Source organism: Pseudophryne corroboree, chromosome 5, assembly GCF_028390025.1.
Source record: "Pseudophryne corroboree isolate aPseCor3 chromosome 5, aPseCor3.hap2, whole genome shotgun sequence".
Classification (NCBI taxonomy): domain Eukaryota; kingdom Metazoa; phylum Chordata; class Amphibia; order Anura; family Myobatrachidae; genus Pseudophryne; species Pseudophryne corroboree.
Genome location: NC_086448.1, coordinates 54,930,267 through 54,945,137, shown reverse-complemented (window position 1 = coordinate 54,945,137; position 14,871 = coordinate 54,930,267). Strand labels below are relative to the sequence as shown.

The 14,871-nt window shown below is 49.8% G+C and overlaps 1 protein-coding gene across 9 annotated transcripts in view; it reads right to left on the bottom strand.

Annotated features, from left to right (window-relative positions):
- The window catches only part of CYRIB (CYFIP related Rac1 interactor B), a 258,860-nt gene that overhangs the window by 43,546 nt on the left and 200,443 nt on the right, over positions 1 to 14,871 (bottom strand). For 4 of the 9 annotated variants that reach the window (XM_063921287.1, XM_063921284.1, XM_063921283.1 and 1 more), the window contains exons 4-5: positions 4,860 to 4,948; positions 4,034 to 4,115 (exon numbers count right to left, since the gene is read on the bottom strand). The exons of 1 other annotated variant lie outside the window; for it this stretch is intronic. In XM_063921287.1, coding sequence (XP_063777357.1) covers positions 4,034 to 4,115; positions 4,860 to 4,889 — 112 coding nt within the window. In that variant the 5' untranslated portion in view covers positions 4,890 to 4,948. The remainder of the gene's footprint in view (positions 1 to 4,033; positions 4,116 to 4,859; positions 4,949 to 14,871) is intronic. 4 more of the 9 variants (XM_063921291.1, XM_063921289.1, XM_063921290.1 and 1 more) reach the window with 2 other exon arrangements.

The following is a 14,871-nucleotide window of genomic DNA, read 5'->3' as shown; positions in this document are numbered from 1 at the left end:
CTCATATGTAAATAATTAGTATACAGGTTGTGTATTATTATTATTTTAACTCGTTAATCTCCGCTGTGGCTACAGCCCTGACACTCATGACCTGCCCATGTGTCCTCTTCTAACCCTTAGCAATACCAAAGGTAATATTTTTTACATTTCAATCTGTAGACTTTACTCGGTAATATAATGTGCGTAAGTAATGCATCCTTAAAGGGGTTAATAAAACAGTACTGGTAAGTCCCTGTTACAGAATGTATTTTATAAATATATCCACCACTGGGCAATACATTGCAATTCAATTCTAAGGGAACATTAATTTCATGCTCAATGCACAACGGCTGAAACTCTGGTGAGGAATGAGATGGACACATGAATGAACTGGGTATTACGGGTATAGCTGCTCAAGTGGATGAAGTAAGGGTAAGTCTGCTCTATTCAATCAATAAGTTCATTATGTTCCCCACAACACTTGCATGTATGTGACAAGCAGCTGTAACGACCCAGTGAGTATAATTATAGGTCCTTTGTGTTCATGGAAGTAAACATGTAATAGATATTCATTGAAATTGACAGAACAGGCCAACAGTTTCAGTGAAAGCACCAAGGGAATTTTGAAAGCTGCAGAAGACTGCTGTGTAAATGGAACATAGGTGGGTAAGATGGTACAGTAAGTAGCTTATTCCATGCATTGTACGGGACACAGGCGACAACGTATTAGCGTGTTAGATCAGCCAGTCCATCAAGACTTGTTTTCCTATTCAGAAATTGTGCAATTGGAGTCATTACTTTTATACTACGCATTCAGTCCTTTCTGTTGAGATTTCAGATGTGTTTAACCAGATTCAAATTAAAACAGAGTACAGAATGACAGCTGCTTAGGGATGGCCATCGATGGTTAACCTACCATGGTAAGATGGTTTTGCCATTGATGGCGAAGATCCAATGGCTCCCCGCCATTGAAAGCCGCACAATGTTTTGGATCTTTATTTTGTCTCCTCGGCGTCGGAACACAAACCCTAGCCCCGTCCCCTGATGCGACCCATCAAGCCCCGCCTCCACCTTTGATTGCCCGGGGTGTAATAGAGCAAAGATGACCATCTTTCATACCATAAAGGTTAATCACCCATGGTACCATCGATGGTTAAGCCCACCAATGGCCAACCCTACAGCTGGTCACTGGTTCCCCAACCTTTAGGTGGAAAGCTGGTTCAAAATGTTTAATTTTGGGTGGAATATTAGCACCTAAACACTATTCTTGAAGATTTCCTGCCTTTGGCCAGCAAGTCTGTTCATGAACGGAATGCTCACGGTTCCTGCCCACCTTACCGCAGCACGCTGTGTGCTTTGTGGTGAAAAACACAATAGTGTTTATACAGTGTTGCACGCAGCCCACTGTGTGCACGGAGCTGAAGGTTGTGTCACATCTGTGAAACTACCCTGAGCCAGTTCACATACTTAGTGAAATAGCCGTCATTATTATCATCATCAGTACAAGCTTGCACCAGAACCAACGTTGGAGCAACAGACCTGTCCGGAATCTGACGCATCTCTGCGTACGCAATTTTATCTACACAGCCCCATAAATGCCACAGTTTAACATAGCATCCCAATGCCCCAATACCACTTCAGCCACAAGCCGAGATACGGCTTCTGAATCGCCCGTAGATGTATGTGCTAGGCTCCGAATCATGTGCATTGCTGGAAAAAACCCTACGCGTTTCATCCGCAAAACTGTATTGCGCCAACTCTACAGATATGTCCTAGTACGTGCAGTCGAGCCAAACAAACTTCCTTGGTGTGCTCGGTTCTGTGCGAAAATGCATCTTAGTTGCAATAAGCCAGGAGTCTCTGAATCTGTATACGAAGTGCTACGATGTAGCAGCCGCAGTTTTTTTTTCATTGTGTTTCATACGCAGACTCACACAGATATACAAGTGTCGCACATCAAATTAATCAGCGCAGTCTCCTGGTGCGTCCGCCAAGACGCATTTTCGGCTGATGGACGAGGACACTTCTGTATATCAGCGCCAATGTCTGCATGGAAAAAGGATCAGGTCGCAGGAGCGAGGGGAGCCCCTGACTATCCTCACCATTCTCCTAGGGGTACATCTGTTGCCATATTTAAACTGCTTTAAAGTCTGTTTAAAAGGTTTTAAAAAAAGTAATTTGAAATGACTAAATTATTGCCCATATGTCCGAGCTCTTTAGAAAACAAGTCTTGATATTGAGCCATCTAAAGTTTCTACACATTTCCAAAACGAGGAGAGAAAAAGGAAAGGAAAACAGATAAAGTCCACAGAACATTGCACAGGAGAAGGTTTGGGTGAAGAGAATGAAGTGTTCTTTCAGGGTTAAGGATGCAACACATTTTCTAGTAGAACACAATGCTTTATACACACGCACGGAACCAGAGACAAATATAGACACAAGCAAAAAAGCTACCCAGCTCTTTACAACAGGCATGTGCTGTATGACGACAATTTAAGGATTGGTATAGGATGGTAACATCATCCATGAGATTTATAACCATATCCAAGAAAAAAAAATTGTGGTAAAAAAATTTTTACAAAAAAAAACAGCTTTTAGAAGTAACTTTACAAGGAGACATTTGCACGTTAAAATTAATTAAATGACCACGATAAAAAGCTGGTAAGGCCAAGTGCCAACTACTACACAAATCTCCTTTAAGGTGGGTCAATGAAACAGATTTAGCGACCTGGTATTAATATGTTGTACCATTTGCAAAATAAAAAAAGAACTTTACGTTTTGTCACACAATATCAGCGGTCATACTAGGATGTTAACATCGAACATACATGATGTGGTGCTCATTCCAGCACCCTGCACCTGTCACAACCAGTACAATTCCTCTTTCCAGCCTGTATTGTCACTCTCTGCTCTGGTGCTTCTAGCACAGCCTGGTCTGTATTTCAGTGACAAGATGCAGACCAGAGTGTGCTAGAAGCACCAGAGCAGCGAGTGATATTCCTGTCAGGGAAGAGGGACTGCGCGGGTCATGACAGGTGCAGGGTGCTAGAATGAACACTTTCTTTATTTTAGCTTACAGGACCATAGAAAACTTCCACTTACAGCAGGTATCAGAAACACTACACAGGCTGAAAGGTCAGTACGGCTTAAACCTAATCCAGGAAGATACTTTTATATTTTCCCCGTTTTCCTGTAACGGTGTGTGCAAAATAATAATAATTATAATTTTATTTATATAGCGATCTTTCTCCAACAGGACTTAAGACGCTGAAAATGAAGCTCCACTGAGGCAGAGAATATTGTGGTTGGCTATATCCAACGTTACAGCACTGATTAATATTTTGGACACTGCCTCACAATATATACTGAATTCCACTATTAATTCTATATATAAAATTATACATATTGCTAAGAGATGACCAGTCGCCTTTCCTTTAGAGAACTTGTTTCTTATCATGCAAGCAGGTTTCAATTAAGATGGAATTATTTTTTTTGCAGACTCCATGGGGGAAATTCAATTGTTTTTTGAGCAGTGATAATTTCTGGGCGCCCGACGGAGCAATTCAATTGTTTTGAGCGCCAATTTATTATAGCGCTTGTTGTACCCAAAAGTATCGGGATTAGCTGCGTAAAAAAGTCCTGGATAGTCTGCACCACAAACTTTTCACACATTTCTGCATGCCACCTCAGGAGAATGTGACCAGAATTGTGGGATTCCACAGCACTCGTGCCTGATCGGAGCAACAATTGAATTGCTCCGTTGGGTGTCCATTGCTCACAGGCACGCAAAAAAACAATTGAATAGCCCCTTTTCAGAGCCATCTAAGGTAGGACAACACTCTACATTACACGACGGGCCCTGATGAATGCTACGATACAGCAAATAACTAAATAGCATTTACCAATTACCCGGAAACCTGATGTCAGAGAGTGGAAGATTTCCTGGTCCTCATAGCTAACAGACATAACAGCAGACAGACAGACGCTGAGTGCGGAAGACAGACGCAGTCTACGGCAGGCAGAGAGGAATAGATATATAAAATCATATTCTCACTTTCAAAATCAAGGAAAAAATTTGGCCCTTGCTCAAGATCTGTGCATGTCAAAACTTTAAGAAGGTTCCCCATGTTAGATACCTGTCGAGACAAGAATGAGAAGAGACAAAGCAATGTCTTTATGAGACCAATCACCCTAAATACAGGAAAAAGAAAATAAATGTGGAGGACAAAGATTAGTGCCCTGGAGAACCTGAGAAACGGATAATTATTCATTATATCACCAGTATTTTCACCAGTTGCCTTAACACGTCAACAGAGGTGCTGTGCAGTGCACTGCGACTCTCAGCCTCTCAGAACCGGCAAGTTGGCTATAGAACACAACAGCCAACTGTCACGCATAACACCGATTGTGGAATTACAAATAAAGAGGAGAGCAAATGGTATTTACTTAGATCATTACGGAGCTGGTTCGGTGAGATTAGCGGCACTGCACGGGCATCACTGCTGACCATGAGTTTTTCCTACGGTCTGGCTTGGTGCTTCTATTAATACAATAGTAGACTGATCACAAAGGACCCTCGATGGCTTTGGAAAATGACAAGGGTGGGTGGGGGGTACAAAACCAGGGTTCGGCAAGTGATGGCGATGGCGTAGTTACCAAACACTCCCGCCACCGCATAATAGTGTTGGCGGGTGGAGTCCGGCAACGACCGGCCGAGCCATGATCTTGCCTACCCCCTCGGCCTTTTGGGGAGATGAGCGTGTTCCTATTTGGAAGGAACGTCACGCAGCTGCCTCGGGCTGCGGGGGTGAGAATGAGCAGTCTGCATGGGTTGCCGTTTGGAGAACGCGCCAGCTGTGTAGGGCTCCTGAGAGACTTACTTTCAAAGTCCAAGAAAAAATGAGCGGCATTGTGGTCTAAGTCTCTGGAGAGCACCTTAATGAGATTACCCATTGCCAGCCAGCCAAACCTAAAAATACAAATGGCAAAGTCATTCATTTCCAGTAAGTGAGAGAGATGAAAGCTGGGGGATCAGTTACAGCTTGGCCTCTCTTGTGGTTTCCTATGTGTGCATATGGTAGGCAGCGGAGGTCAGGCAGATGCCTCGGTGGAGTGGCACGTCCGTGTTAATCATAGTCTCAGGAAAAGAGAAGACAGGTTATTACACAATGCGACACATCAGAGCCAGGAACCGCAGCTCTCACACCCCCACTGTACAGGTCTGACACAGTTACAGCACCTGGTCCCAGCTTACAGGCAGTAACACGGGGGCAGATGTATTAATGCCTGGAGAAGTGATAAAGCAGTGATAAGTGATAAGTAACAGGTGATAGCGCGCCAGCCAATCAGCTCCAATATGTAAGCTGACATTTAGGAGCTGATTGGCTGTTGCATTATCACCTTCCACTTATCACTTCTCCAGGCTTTAATACATCTGCCCCAGTGTTCTATTATCACCAGTCCCCCACACATTACATGACATGTACATAACGAGCTGCAATGTTTACACTGGAAACGCTGCTGACTGGGAAAAGGTTTCCCTTGTGTTACAGTGACACTATCCACGGAGACACATAATATAAAACTACTATTAGTTAGGAATTCCAGGGCTGGAGAAGGGAAATCAGGCATTCATTGCTGTGGACAACACATTTATATCACTGTGATCCGGACTACTCATTCAGGAGGTTCATTAAATGGGGGTACACAGGGGACTGCTTGGTAAATCGTAGCAACACTGTATCATTAACCTTATGTGCATGCAACATTTTTAAGTACATAAAATTACCCAATAAATAACATCATTACAGTTGCGATATTGTGGTAATAAATGACTTCACAGACAGGTTTTTGCTTTTACTAAATAGACTGTCCCTAGAGGAATAGACATGCACTAACAGGTTACGCCAGCGACACCTGTGCAAGTCTTGGCGATGCTACGGTGAGGTCTCTGAAAGGCAATTAATGTAATGTAAAGAAAATGGAAATGTTTAGGCCTAATTTGTTGTACTTTTATAAAATGTCGTATACATACAGAAATCAGCAACTTTCACTGTGAAACCGACATCTACAGTGGAAATAAAATGACTGATATGCTGTAGATCACAGGTTCTCAAACTCGGTCCTCAGGACCCCGCACGGTGCATGTTTTTCAGGTCTCCTCACAGAATCACAAGTGAAATAATTATTTACACCTGCGGACCTTTTAAAATGTGTCAGTGAGTAATTAATGCACCTGTGCACCTGCTGGGTTACCTCCAAAACATGCACTGTGTGGGGTCCTGAGGACCGAGTTTGAGAACCTATGCTGTAGAAGACTGGAGACAACACTATTTCACCTTCCTGTGGATGTCACAACTGCTCTGTCTATTCTGAAAATATTTCAGTAGGTGCTCACTGCACACTACCATATCTGCAAGAATTACTCCAGAATGCCAATGGGCAGGCATCTATTCAGGCTCCTGCTTCCAATAACAACCCTAAATGGCTGTCTAGCTGGGCTCCAGGAGTGGATGAGTGTCAGTTGGCTGCAACTGAATGCTGAGAAAATAAGAGAGGTCCCCTATGATAGGAGCTCACCGTCAGAGGACAAGACTACAGCTTAGCTAACCAACTGGACTTATGCTCAGGGTTTCAGATGTCCAAAGCCCTAACCACGTGCTGGATCCAGGTCCTGTCCTGGATGGGTCTGGGACTGAGGGTCGACAGCACAAAGGTCGACACACCTTAGGTCGACGCCAATTGGTCGACACACCTTAGGTCGCCATGGACAAAAGGTCGACATGGAAAAAGGTCGACATGGAAAAAGGTCGACATGAGTTTTTTATGTTTTTTTTGGTGTCGTTTTCTTCGTAGAGTGACCGGGAACCCCAATTAGTGCACCGCGTCCCCTCTCATGGCTCGCTTCGCTCGCCATGCTTCGGGCATGGTGCTACCGCTTCGCTCGGCACACTTTACCGTTCCAATCGTAGTCCACGTGGATCGTTAAGTATGAAAAGGTTCAAAAAAAGAAAAAAATCGTGAAAAACTCATGTCGACCTTTTTCCATGTCGACCTTGTTCCTGTCGACCTTTTGTCCATGTCGACCTAAGGTGTGTCGACCATTTGGCGTCGACCTGGAGTCCGGATACCGTCCTGGATTGTGGCATGTGACACTTAAACACCAGATGTTAGTCACGACTGAGGAACTCAGCTAGAATAGGGCATAAGATTCCCCCTTAAAAGCTTTTCCTATACCAGGGCGCCCTCAGCTATTGTGGAACTGCACATCTCAGCATGCACTGCAACAGGTTTGTTATAAGGGCATGCAAAACCTGTGGCAGGGCATGCTGGGATGAGTAGTGCCACAGCAGCTGGAGGGCTGTCCTACAACTCATACATGTAGCAGTATCTTCGTACTAGGACTACTGCAATACCCTCTACCCGAGTATATTAGAAAGAGAATTCAGCCATTTGCAGCTTGTACTTGGTGCATTAGCCGGACTGTTACTCAACGCTGCTTCCCCTTCTCGGACAATGATTATATTAGTGCCTACAACTACGCATAGTGACAATTGTAAAATGGTTTCTGCTTATAATGAACAGACTGACTGCCTTTTATGTGATTCATATATTCACAACTTGCACCTATAAAGTACGGCTTGCTGTAGGTTACTTGTACTTATTCTAGTCACCATCCATTAGGTTTAGATGTAACTCTCTACACCGTCACCTGCCGAGGACCAACAGATGCGCGGCCTTTTTTTGAGCTTTGTTCTATATAAATGACCAGATTACTGTAACTGCTGAGCAAGCTATATGCACATTAACCACTTCTGAATAGAAAGAACAATTAGAACCAAGTAGATTCTGACATCTGTCTAGAGCAGTTTAGAATGATACAAGCAATACATCTGATTATTGGTTGCTATAAGCATGCCCAAAGTCATTCATTTCAATTAATTTATTATTTAAGCCCCTTACGTGTCCATTGTAATTCTACCTGTATCATAAAAGCAGGAAATTCTGCAGCTCTGATCATATAATAAAACAAAAATGAAAAGTCAACAGATAAAACAGACACATAAAATTACGGCATCTATTAGGCCGCACGCTATTTTTGAGGTCTGCGTGGAAATCTAGCATCACATGACACAGGCGTGTGGGAACCACGCTAACGGGGGCTCACCAGTTGCCATGTAACTATTTTTGCACGCAACGGTCACAAACCGGAATGTAACACGGAAATGAGATTCTCAGAACTAGGAGATGTCAAACTATAATTGTCAAAAAGAATAAAACCCTTTATGTAGGGTAAAAATATCTCTGTAAGGAGAATTATAGCCCCCAAAAAAGTGGTTTCAACCAATATTGCGCTGTTATTACACCACAATGCATGCACCTGCAGAAGCCTCTGATCCCCCAATATTCACAGCCCCTATATTACAGCACCTGCATTCCTGATAACGTCTTACAGCGGCAGAACGGGGTCATGTGTGTGTAAGAACAGGTTAATAGCTCACTGTACAGGGCATTATTATGGGAAGAGATACACTGACGCACATCAAATATTTGGTCACCATTATATCTCTATTTCCCATGAAAACAACGGATATTCTGCAGTTTAAACATTAGAATATATGTGATTACAGGGGTTATTTCCTTTGTGTACTTGGCGGCCCCGTGTCACATCATACATTAAGGTCCAGGAGCAGAGCATTGTGTCCCACCTGGAGAGGGTTATGTTGGGAGGTATGCATCAACATGCAAACAGTTGGTCTGCAAAAGTCGGCATCTTGTCATGGCCACCGCTGGACAGACTTAGGGCATTAATGAGGAGTGTGCGCTAGGCCAATGCGCCCAACGGCAAAATTAAGTTATATTTTGCAAGCCCACATTAGGTAAATAAAATCCAGGTATGATGGAGCGTATTTAAAGGGAATTACCTGCTTAGTTGGGGGATCATTTAAAGGATTATATCAGTGTGTAATGTAGACTATTTTTATAAATACTCTTATTAGTCTTCTCTAGTATTTCTACATTAGCTGATGGCCTACTAGTACCCATAACCCAGTTTTCAGGTTGAAAATTACAACTATTGATGCATTTTACCGCTAGACCTCATTCTGCTAGTCTGTCCAACTCCAAACGCAACAGCTGCCATATGCGCTACGTAACAGAGCTGCCCCTGTGCTACGTCACACAGATGTGCCCCCCCTCGCGCTACGTCACACAGCTGTCCCCCGCACTACGTCACACAGCTGCCCCCCACCCTACGTCACACAGATGCCCCCGGCGCTACGTCACACAGATGCCCTCCGCACTACGCCACACAGCTGCCCTCCGCACTACGCCACACAGCTGCCCTCCGCACTACGCCACACAGCTGTTCTACGTCACGTCACAGTTGCCCCCCCCCTGCTCTACGTCACACAGCTGGCCCCCAGCTCTACGTCACAAAGCTGCCCCCCCCGCGCTCTACGTCACACAGCTTCCCCCCACCCTACGTTACACAGCTGCCCCCGCGCTACATCACACAACTGTCCTACGTCACGTCGCACAGCTGCCCCCCCCGCGCTCTACGTCACACAGCTGCCCCCCGCACTCTAAGTCACACAGCAGCACCCCCCGCTCTAAGTCACACAGCAGCACCCCCCGCTCTAAGTCACACAGCAGCACCCCCCGCTCTACGTCACACAGCTGCCCCCCACGCTCTACGTCACACAGCTGCCCCCCACGCTCTACGTCACACAACTGCCCCCCCGCGTTTTTAAATCACACAGCTGCCCCACGCTCTACGTCACACAGCTGCCCCACGCTCTACGTCACACAGCTGCCCCACGCTCTACGTCACACAGCTGCCCCACGCTCTACGTCACACAGCTGCCCCACGCTCTACGTCACACAGCTGCCCCCCCCTGCACTACCTCACACAGCTGCCCCCCCCCGCACTACCTCACACAGCTGCCCCCGCATTTTATGTCACACAGCTGCCCCCCCACGCACTACCTCACACAGCTGCCCCCGCGCTTTATGTCACACAACTGCCCCCCCCGCACTACCTCACACAGCCGCCCCCGCGCTTTATGTCACACAGCTGCCCCCCGCTCTACGTCACACAGCTGTCCCCGCTCTATGTCACACAGCTGCCCCACCCCGCTCTACTTCACACAGCTGCCCCCCCGCGCTTTAAATCACACAGCTGCCCCTGCGTTTTACGTCACACAGCTGCCCCCCCCGCTCTTCGTCACACAGTTGCCACCCCCTGCTCTACGTCACACAGCTGCCCTCTCCGCACTACCTCACACAGCTGCCCCCCCCGCTATACTTCACACAGCTGGGCCGCCCCTCCCCAGCACTACCTCAAACAGCTGCCCCAGCATTTTATGTCACACAGCTGCCCCCACCCCGCTCTACTTCACACAGCTGCCCCCCCGCGCTTTAAATCACACAGCTACCCCTGCGTTTTACGTCACACAGCTGCCCCCCCGCTCTTCGTCACACAGTTGCCACCCCCCCCGCGCTCTACGTCACACAGCTGCCCTCTCCGCACTACCTCACACAGCTGCCCCCCCCAGCACTACCTCACACAGCTGCCCCAGCATTTTATGTCACACAGCTGCCCCCACCCCGCTCTACTTCACACAGCTGCCCCCCGCGCTTTAAATCACACAGCTGCCCCTGCGTTTTACGTCACACAGCTGCCCCCCCGCTCTTCGTCACACAGTTGCCACCCCCCACTCTACGTCACACAGCTGCCCTCTCCGCACTACCTCACACAGCTGCCCCCCCAGCACTACCTCACACAGCTGCCCCAGCATTTTATGTCACACAGCTGCCCCCACCCCGCTCTACTTCACACAGCTGCCCCCCCGCGCTTTAAATCATACAGCTGCCGCTGCGTTTTAAGTCACACAGCTGCCCCCCCCGCTCTTCGTCACACAGTTGCCCTCTCCGCACTACCTCACACAGCTGCCCCCCCAGCACTACCTCACACAGCTGCCCCAGCATTTTATGTCACACAGCTGCCCCACCCCGCTCTACTTCACACAGCTGCCCCTGCGGTTTACGTCACACAGCTGCAACCCCCCGCTCTTCGTCACACAGTTGCCACCCCCCGCTCTACGTCACACAGCTGCCCTCTCCGCACTACCTCACACAGCTGCCCCCCCCCCCAGCACTACCTCACACAGCTGCCCCAGCATTTTATGTCACACAGCTGCCCCACCCCGCTCTACTTCACACAGCTGCCCCCCGCGCTTTAAATCACACAGCTGCCCCTGCGTTTTACGTCACACAGCTGCCCCCCCCGCTCTTCGTCACACAGTTGCCACCCCCCGCTCTACCTCACACAGCTGCCCCCCCCAGCACTACCTCACACAGCTGCCCCAGCATTTTATGTCACACAGCTGCCCCCACCCCGCTCTACTTCACACAGCTGCCCCCCCGCGCTTTAAATCATACAGCTGCCCCTGCGTTTTACGTCACACAGCTGCCCCCCCCCCCGCTCTTCGTCACAGTTGCCCTCTCCGCACTACCTCACACAGCTGCCCCCTCCCGCTATACTTCACACAGCTGCCCCCGCTTTTTATGTCACACAGCTGCCCCCCCAAGCACTACCTCACACAGCTGCCCCAGCATTTTATGTCACACAGCTGCCCCCACCCCGCTCTACTTCACACAGCTGCCCCCCCGCGCTTTAAATCACACAGCTGCCCCCCCCGCTCTTCGTCACACAGCTGCCCCCCCCCGCTCTTCGTCACACAGCTGCCCCCCCCCCCCCCCGCTCTTCGTCGCACAGCTGCCCCCCCGCTATACTTCACACAGCTGGGCCGCCCCCCTTCCCTACCTCACAGCTGCCCCCGCATTTTATGTAACACAGCTGCCCCCCCCCCCGCACTACCTAACACAGCTGCCCCCGCGCTCTATGTCACACAGCTGCCCCCCACTACCTCACACAGCTGCCCCCGCGCTTTATGTCACACAGCTACCCCCGTTCTACGTCACACAGCTACCCCGCTATATGTCACACAGCTGCCCCCACCCCGCTCTACTTCACACAGCTGCCCCCACCGCGCTTTAAATCACACAGCTGCCCCCCCCCCCCGCTCTTCGTCACACAGTTGCTACCCCCCGCTCTACGTCACACAGCTGCCCTCTCCGCACTACCTCACACAGCTGCCCCCCTCCGCTATACTTCACACAGCTGGGGCCCCCCAGCACTACCTCACAGCTGCCCCAGCATTTTATGTCACACAGCTGCCCCCCCGCACTACCTTACACAGCTGCCCCCGTGCTTTATGTCACACAGCTGCCCCCCCCCGCACTACCTCACACAGCTGCCCCCGCGCATTATGTCGCACAGTTACCCCCGCTCTACGTCACACAGCTGCCCCCCGCTATACATCACACCGTTGCCCCCCCTGCTCTACGTCACACCGCTGCCCCCCCCTGTTCTACGTCACACCGCTGCCCCCCCCTGTTCTACGTCACACCGCTGCCCCCCCCCCTGCTCTACGTCACATCGCTGGCCCCCCCCCGCTCTACGGCACACCGCTGCCCCCCGCTCTACGGCACACCGCTGGCCCCCCCGCTCTACGGCACACCGCTGGCCCCCCTGCACTACCTCACACAGCTGCCCCCCCACACTACCTCACACAGCTGCCCCCCCGCACTACCTCACACAGCTGCCCCCCCGCACTACCTCACACAGCTGCCCCCCCGCACTACCTCACACAGCTGCCCCCCCACACTACCTCACACAGCTGCCCCCCCACACTACCTCACACAGCTGCCCCCCCCCCCCCCCGCATTACCTCACACAGCTGCCCCCCCGCACTACCTCACACAGCTGCCCCCCCCCCACACTACCTCACACAGGTGCCCCCCCGCTCTACGGCACACCGCTGCCCTACCTCACACAGCTGCGCCCCCCCCCCACACTACCTCACACAGCTGCCCCCCCCCCGCACTACCTCACACAGCTGCCCCCCACACTTCCTCACACAGCTGCCCCCCCCCCCCCCCCGCACTACCTCACACAGGTGCCCCCCCCCGCACTACCTCACACAGCTGCCCCCCCGCACTACCTCACACAGCTGCCCCCCCCCCCCCCCCCCCGCACTACCACACACAGGTGACCCCCCTGCTCTACGTCACACAGCTGTGCTCTCTCCTCTGTGGGAAAGCGCTTCTCTATGCCAGATTCTAAAGCCAGCCACCTAAGTATCACTGACACCATCTACAGCTCGGGGCTCGATCAGTGATTGCAGTCTTGCTTCCCTCATCCAGAAAAGGAGTCAATTTGAGGAAGAATAATTGTTTAAGAAGTCATTCTTGATGCAGTGTAAATGCTGGGAAACCCTACCCAGACCAGGAATTACATGAAAAAATGCATGGGACGTCCAGGAACAGCAACTTTCTAGGAACTGGCCAGTTGAACTGCTGAACAAAAGTACTTGCACGTAGACAACTGGTGGTCACCTGAGAAATGTTCATTGTGGCTGGGGCTAACCTTTAGGAACTGTCCTACATCCTCCAGTATATCGTCTGTCTGAGCTTATCGATTGCAAGATCACATGGACACGAGGGGAAAACTTTCATTCTGGGTCTTTCGTAACTGGTGGCTACGGCCCATGGAGGCTTTTCTTAACATAGCCAAGATTCCGCTCTTCTATTCAGCCCGTCCACATCAAGGTATGGAAGCTGGGCTCACAGACCACACAGAGCAGTTTGTGGGAACGTGACCCTCCCAGCAAGGACACAATTATCAACTTGACCTACTTATTTGTAGTAAGACATACGGCACGCCACATCCTATTACAATCACTTTCCCCGCCGTAGCCTTATGGGGATGGATGATGGCAAGCTCCGTGTCAGGACCGGACAGGCGGAAAGCAGATACAGGATTTAGAAAACAAGCCTTGCACGCATGCCCTTCAAGCTGCCAATATCACAGTGTGATACTAAGGGACAATTACAGAACGCAGGGACGGCCCTGGACTCCTCATTGGCAGAGTGCAGTTGCTAAGCACTCGGGTGAGAGGCCCTCTGGCTGACTGTGCATAAATACTGTCTGCAGAAAACACAGTGACTGCCAGCGGCACCTGCAAATCACTGTGTTACAGAGCGCGGAGGGTTAACCAGTGATCTCTGGGGTATACCGACTTACACCAAGCTCATTCATACACATTCACCACATCGCAGGTACTATAGTAACATGACCACCCGCACACACCGCAGGTGCTATAGTAACATGACCACCCGCACACACCGCAGGTGCTATAGTAACATGACCACCCGCACACACCGCAGGTACTATAGTAACATGACCACCCGCACACACCGCAGGTACTATAGTAACATGACCACCCGCACACACCGCAGGTGCTATAGTAACATGACCACCCGCACACACCGCAGGTGCTATAGTAACATGACCACCCGCACACACCGCAGGTGCTATAGTAACATGACCACCCGCACACACCGCAGGTACTATAGTAACATGACCACCCGCACACACCGCAGGTGCTATAGTAACATGACCACCCGCACACACCGCAGGTACTATAGTAACATGACCACCCGCACACATCGCAGATACTATAGTAACATGACCACCCGCACACACCGCAGATACTATAGTAACATGACCACCCGCACACACCGCAGATACTATAGTAACATGACCACCCGCACACACCGCAGATACTATAGTAACATGACCACCCGCACACACCGCAGATACTATAGTAACATGACCACCCGCACACACCACAGATACTATAGTAACATGACCACCCGCACACACCGCAGGTACTATAGTAACATGACCACCCACGCGCACCGCAGGTACTATAGTAATATGCACATCCACACACATCGAAGGTACTATAGTAATAGTAGTGCACA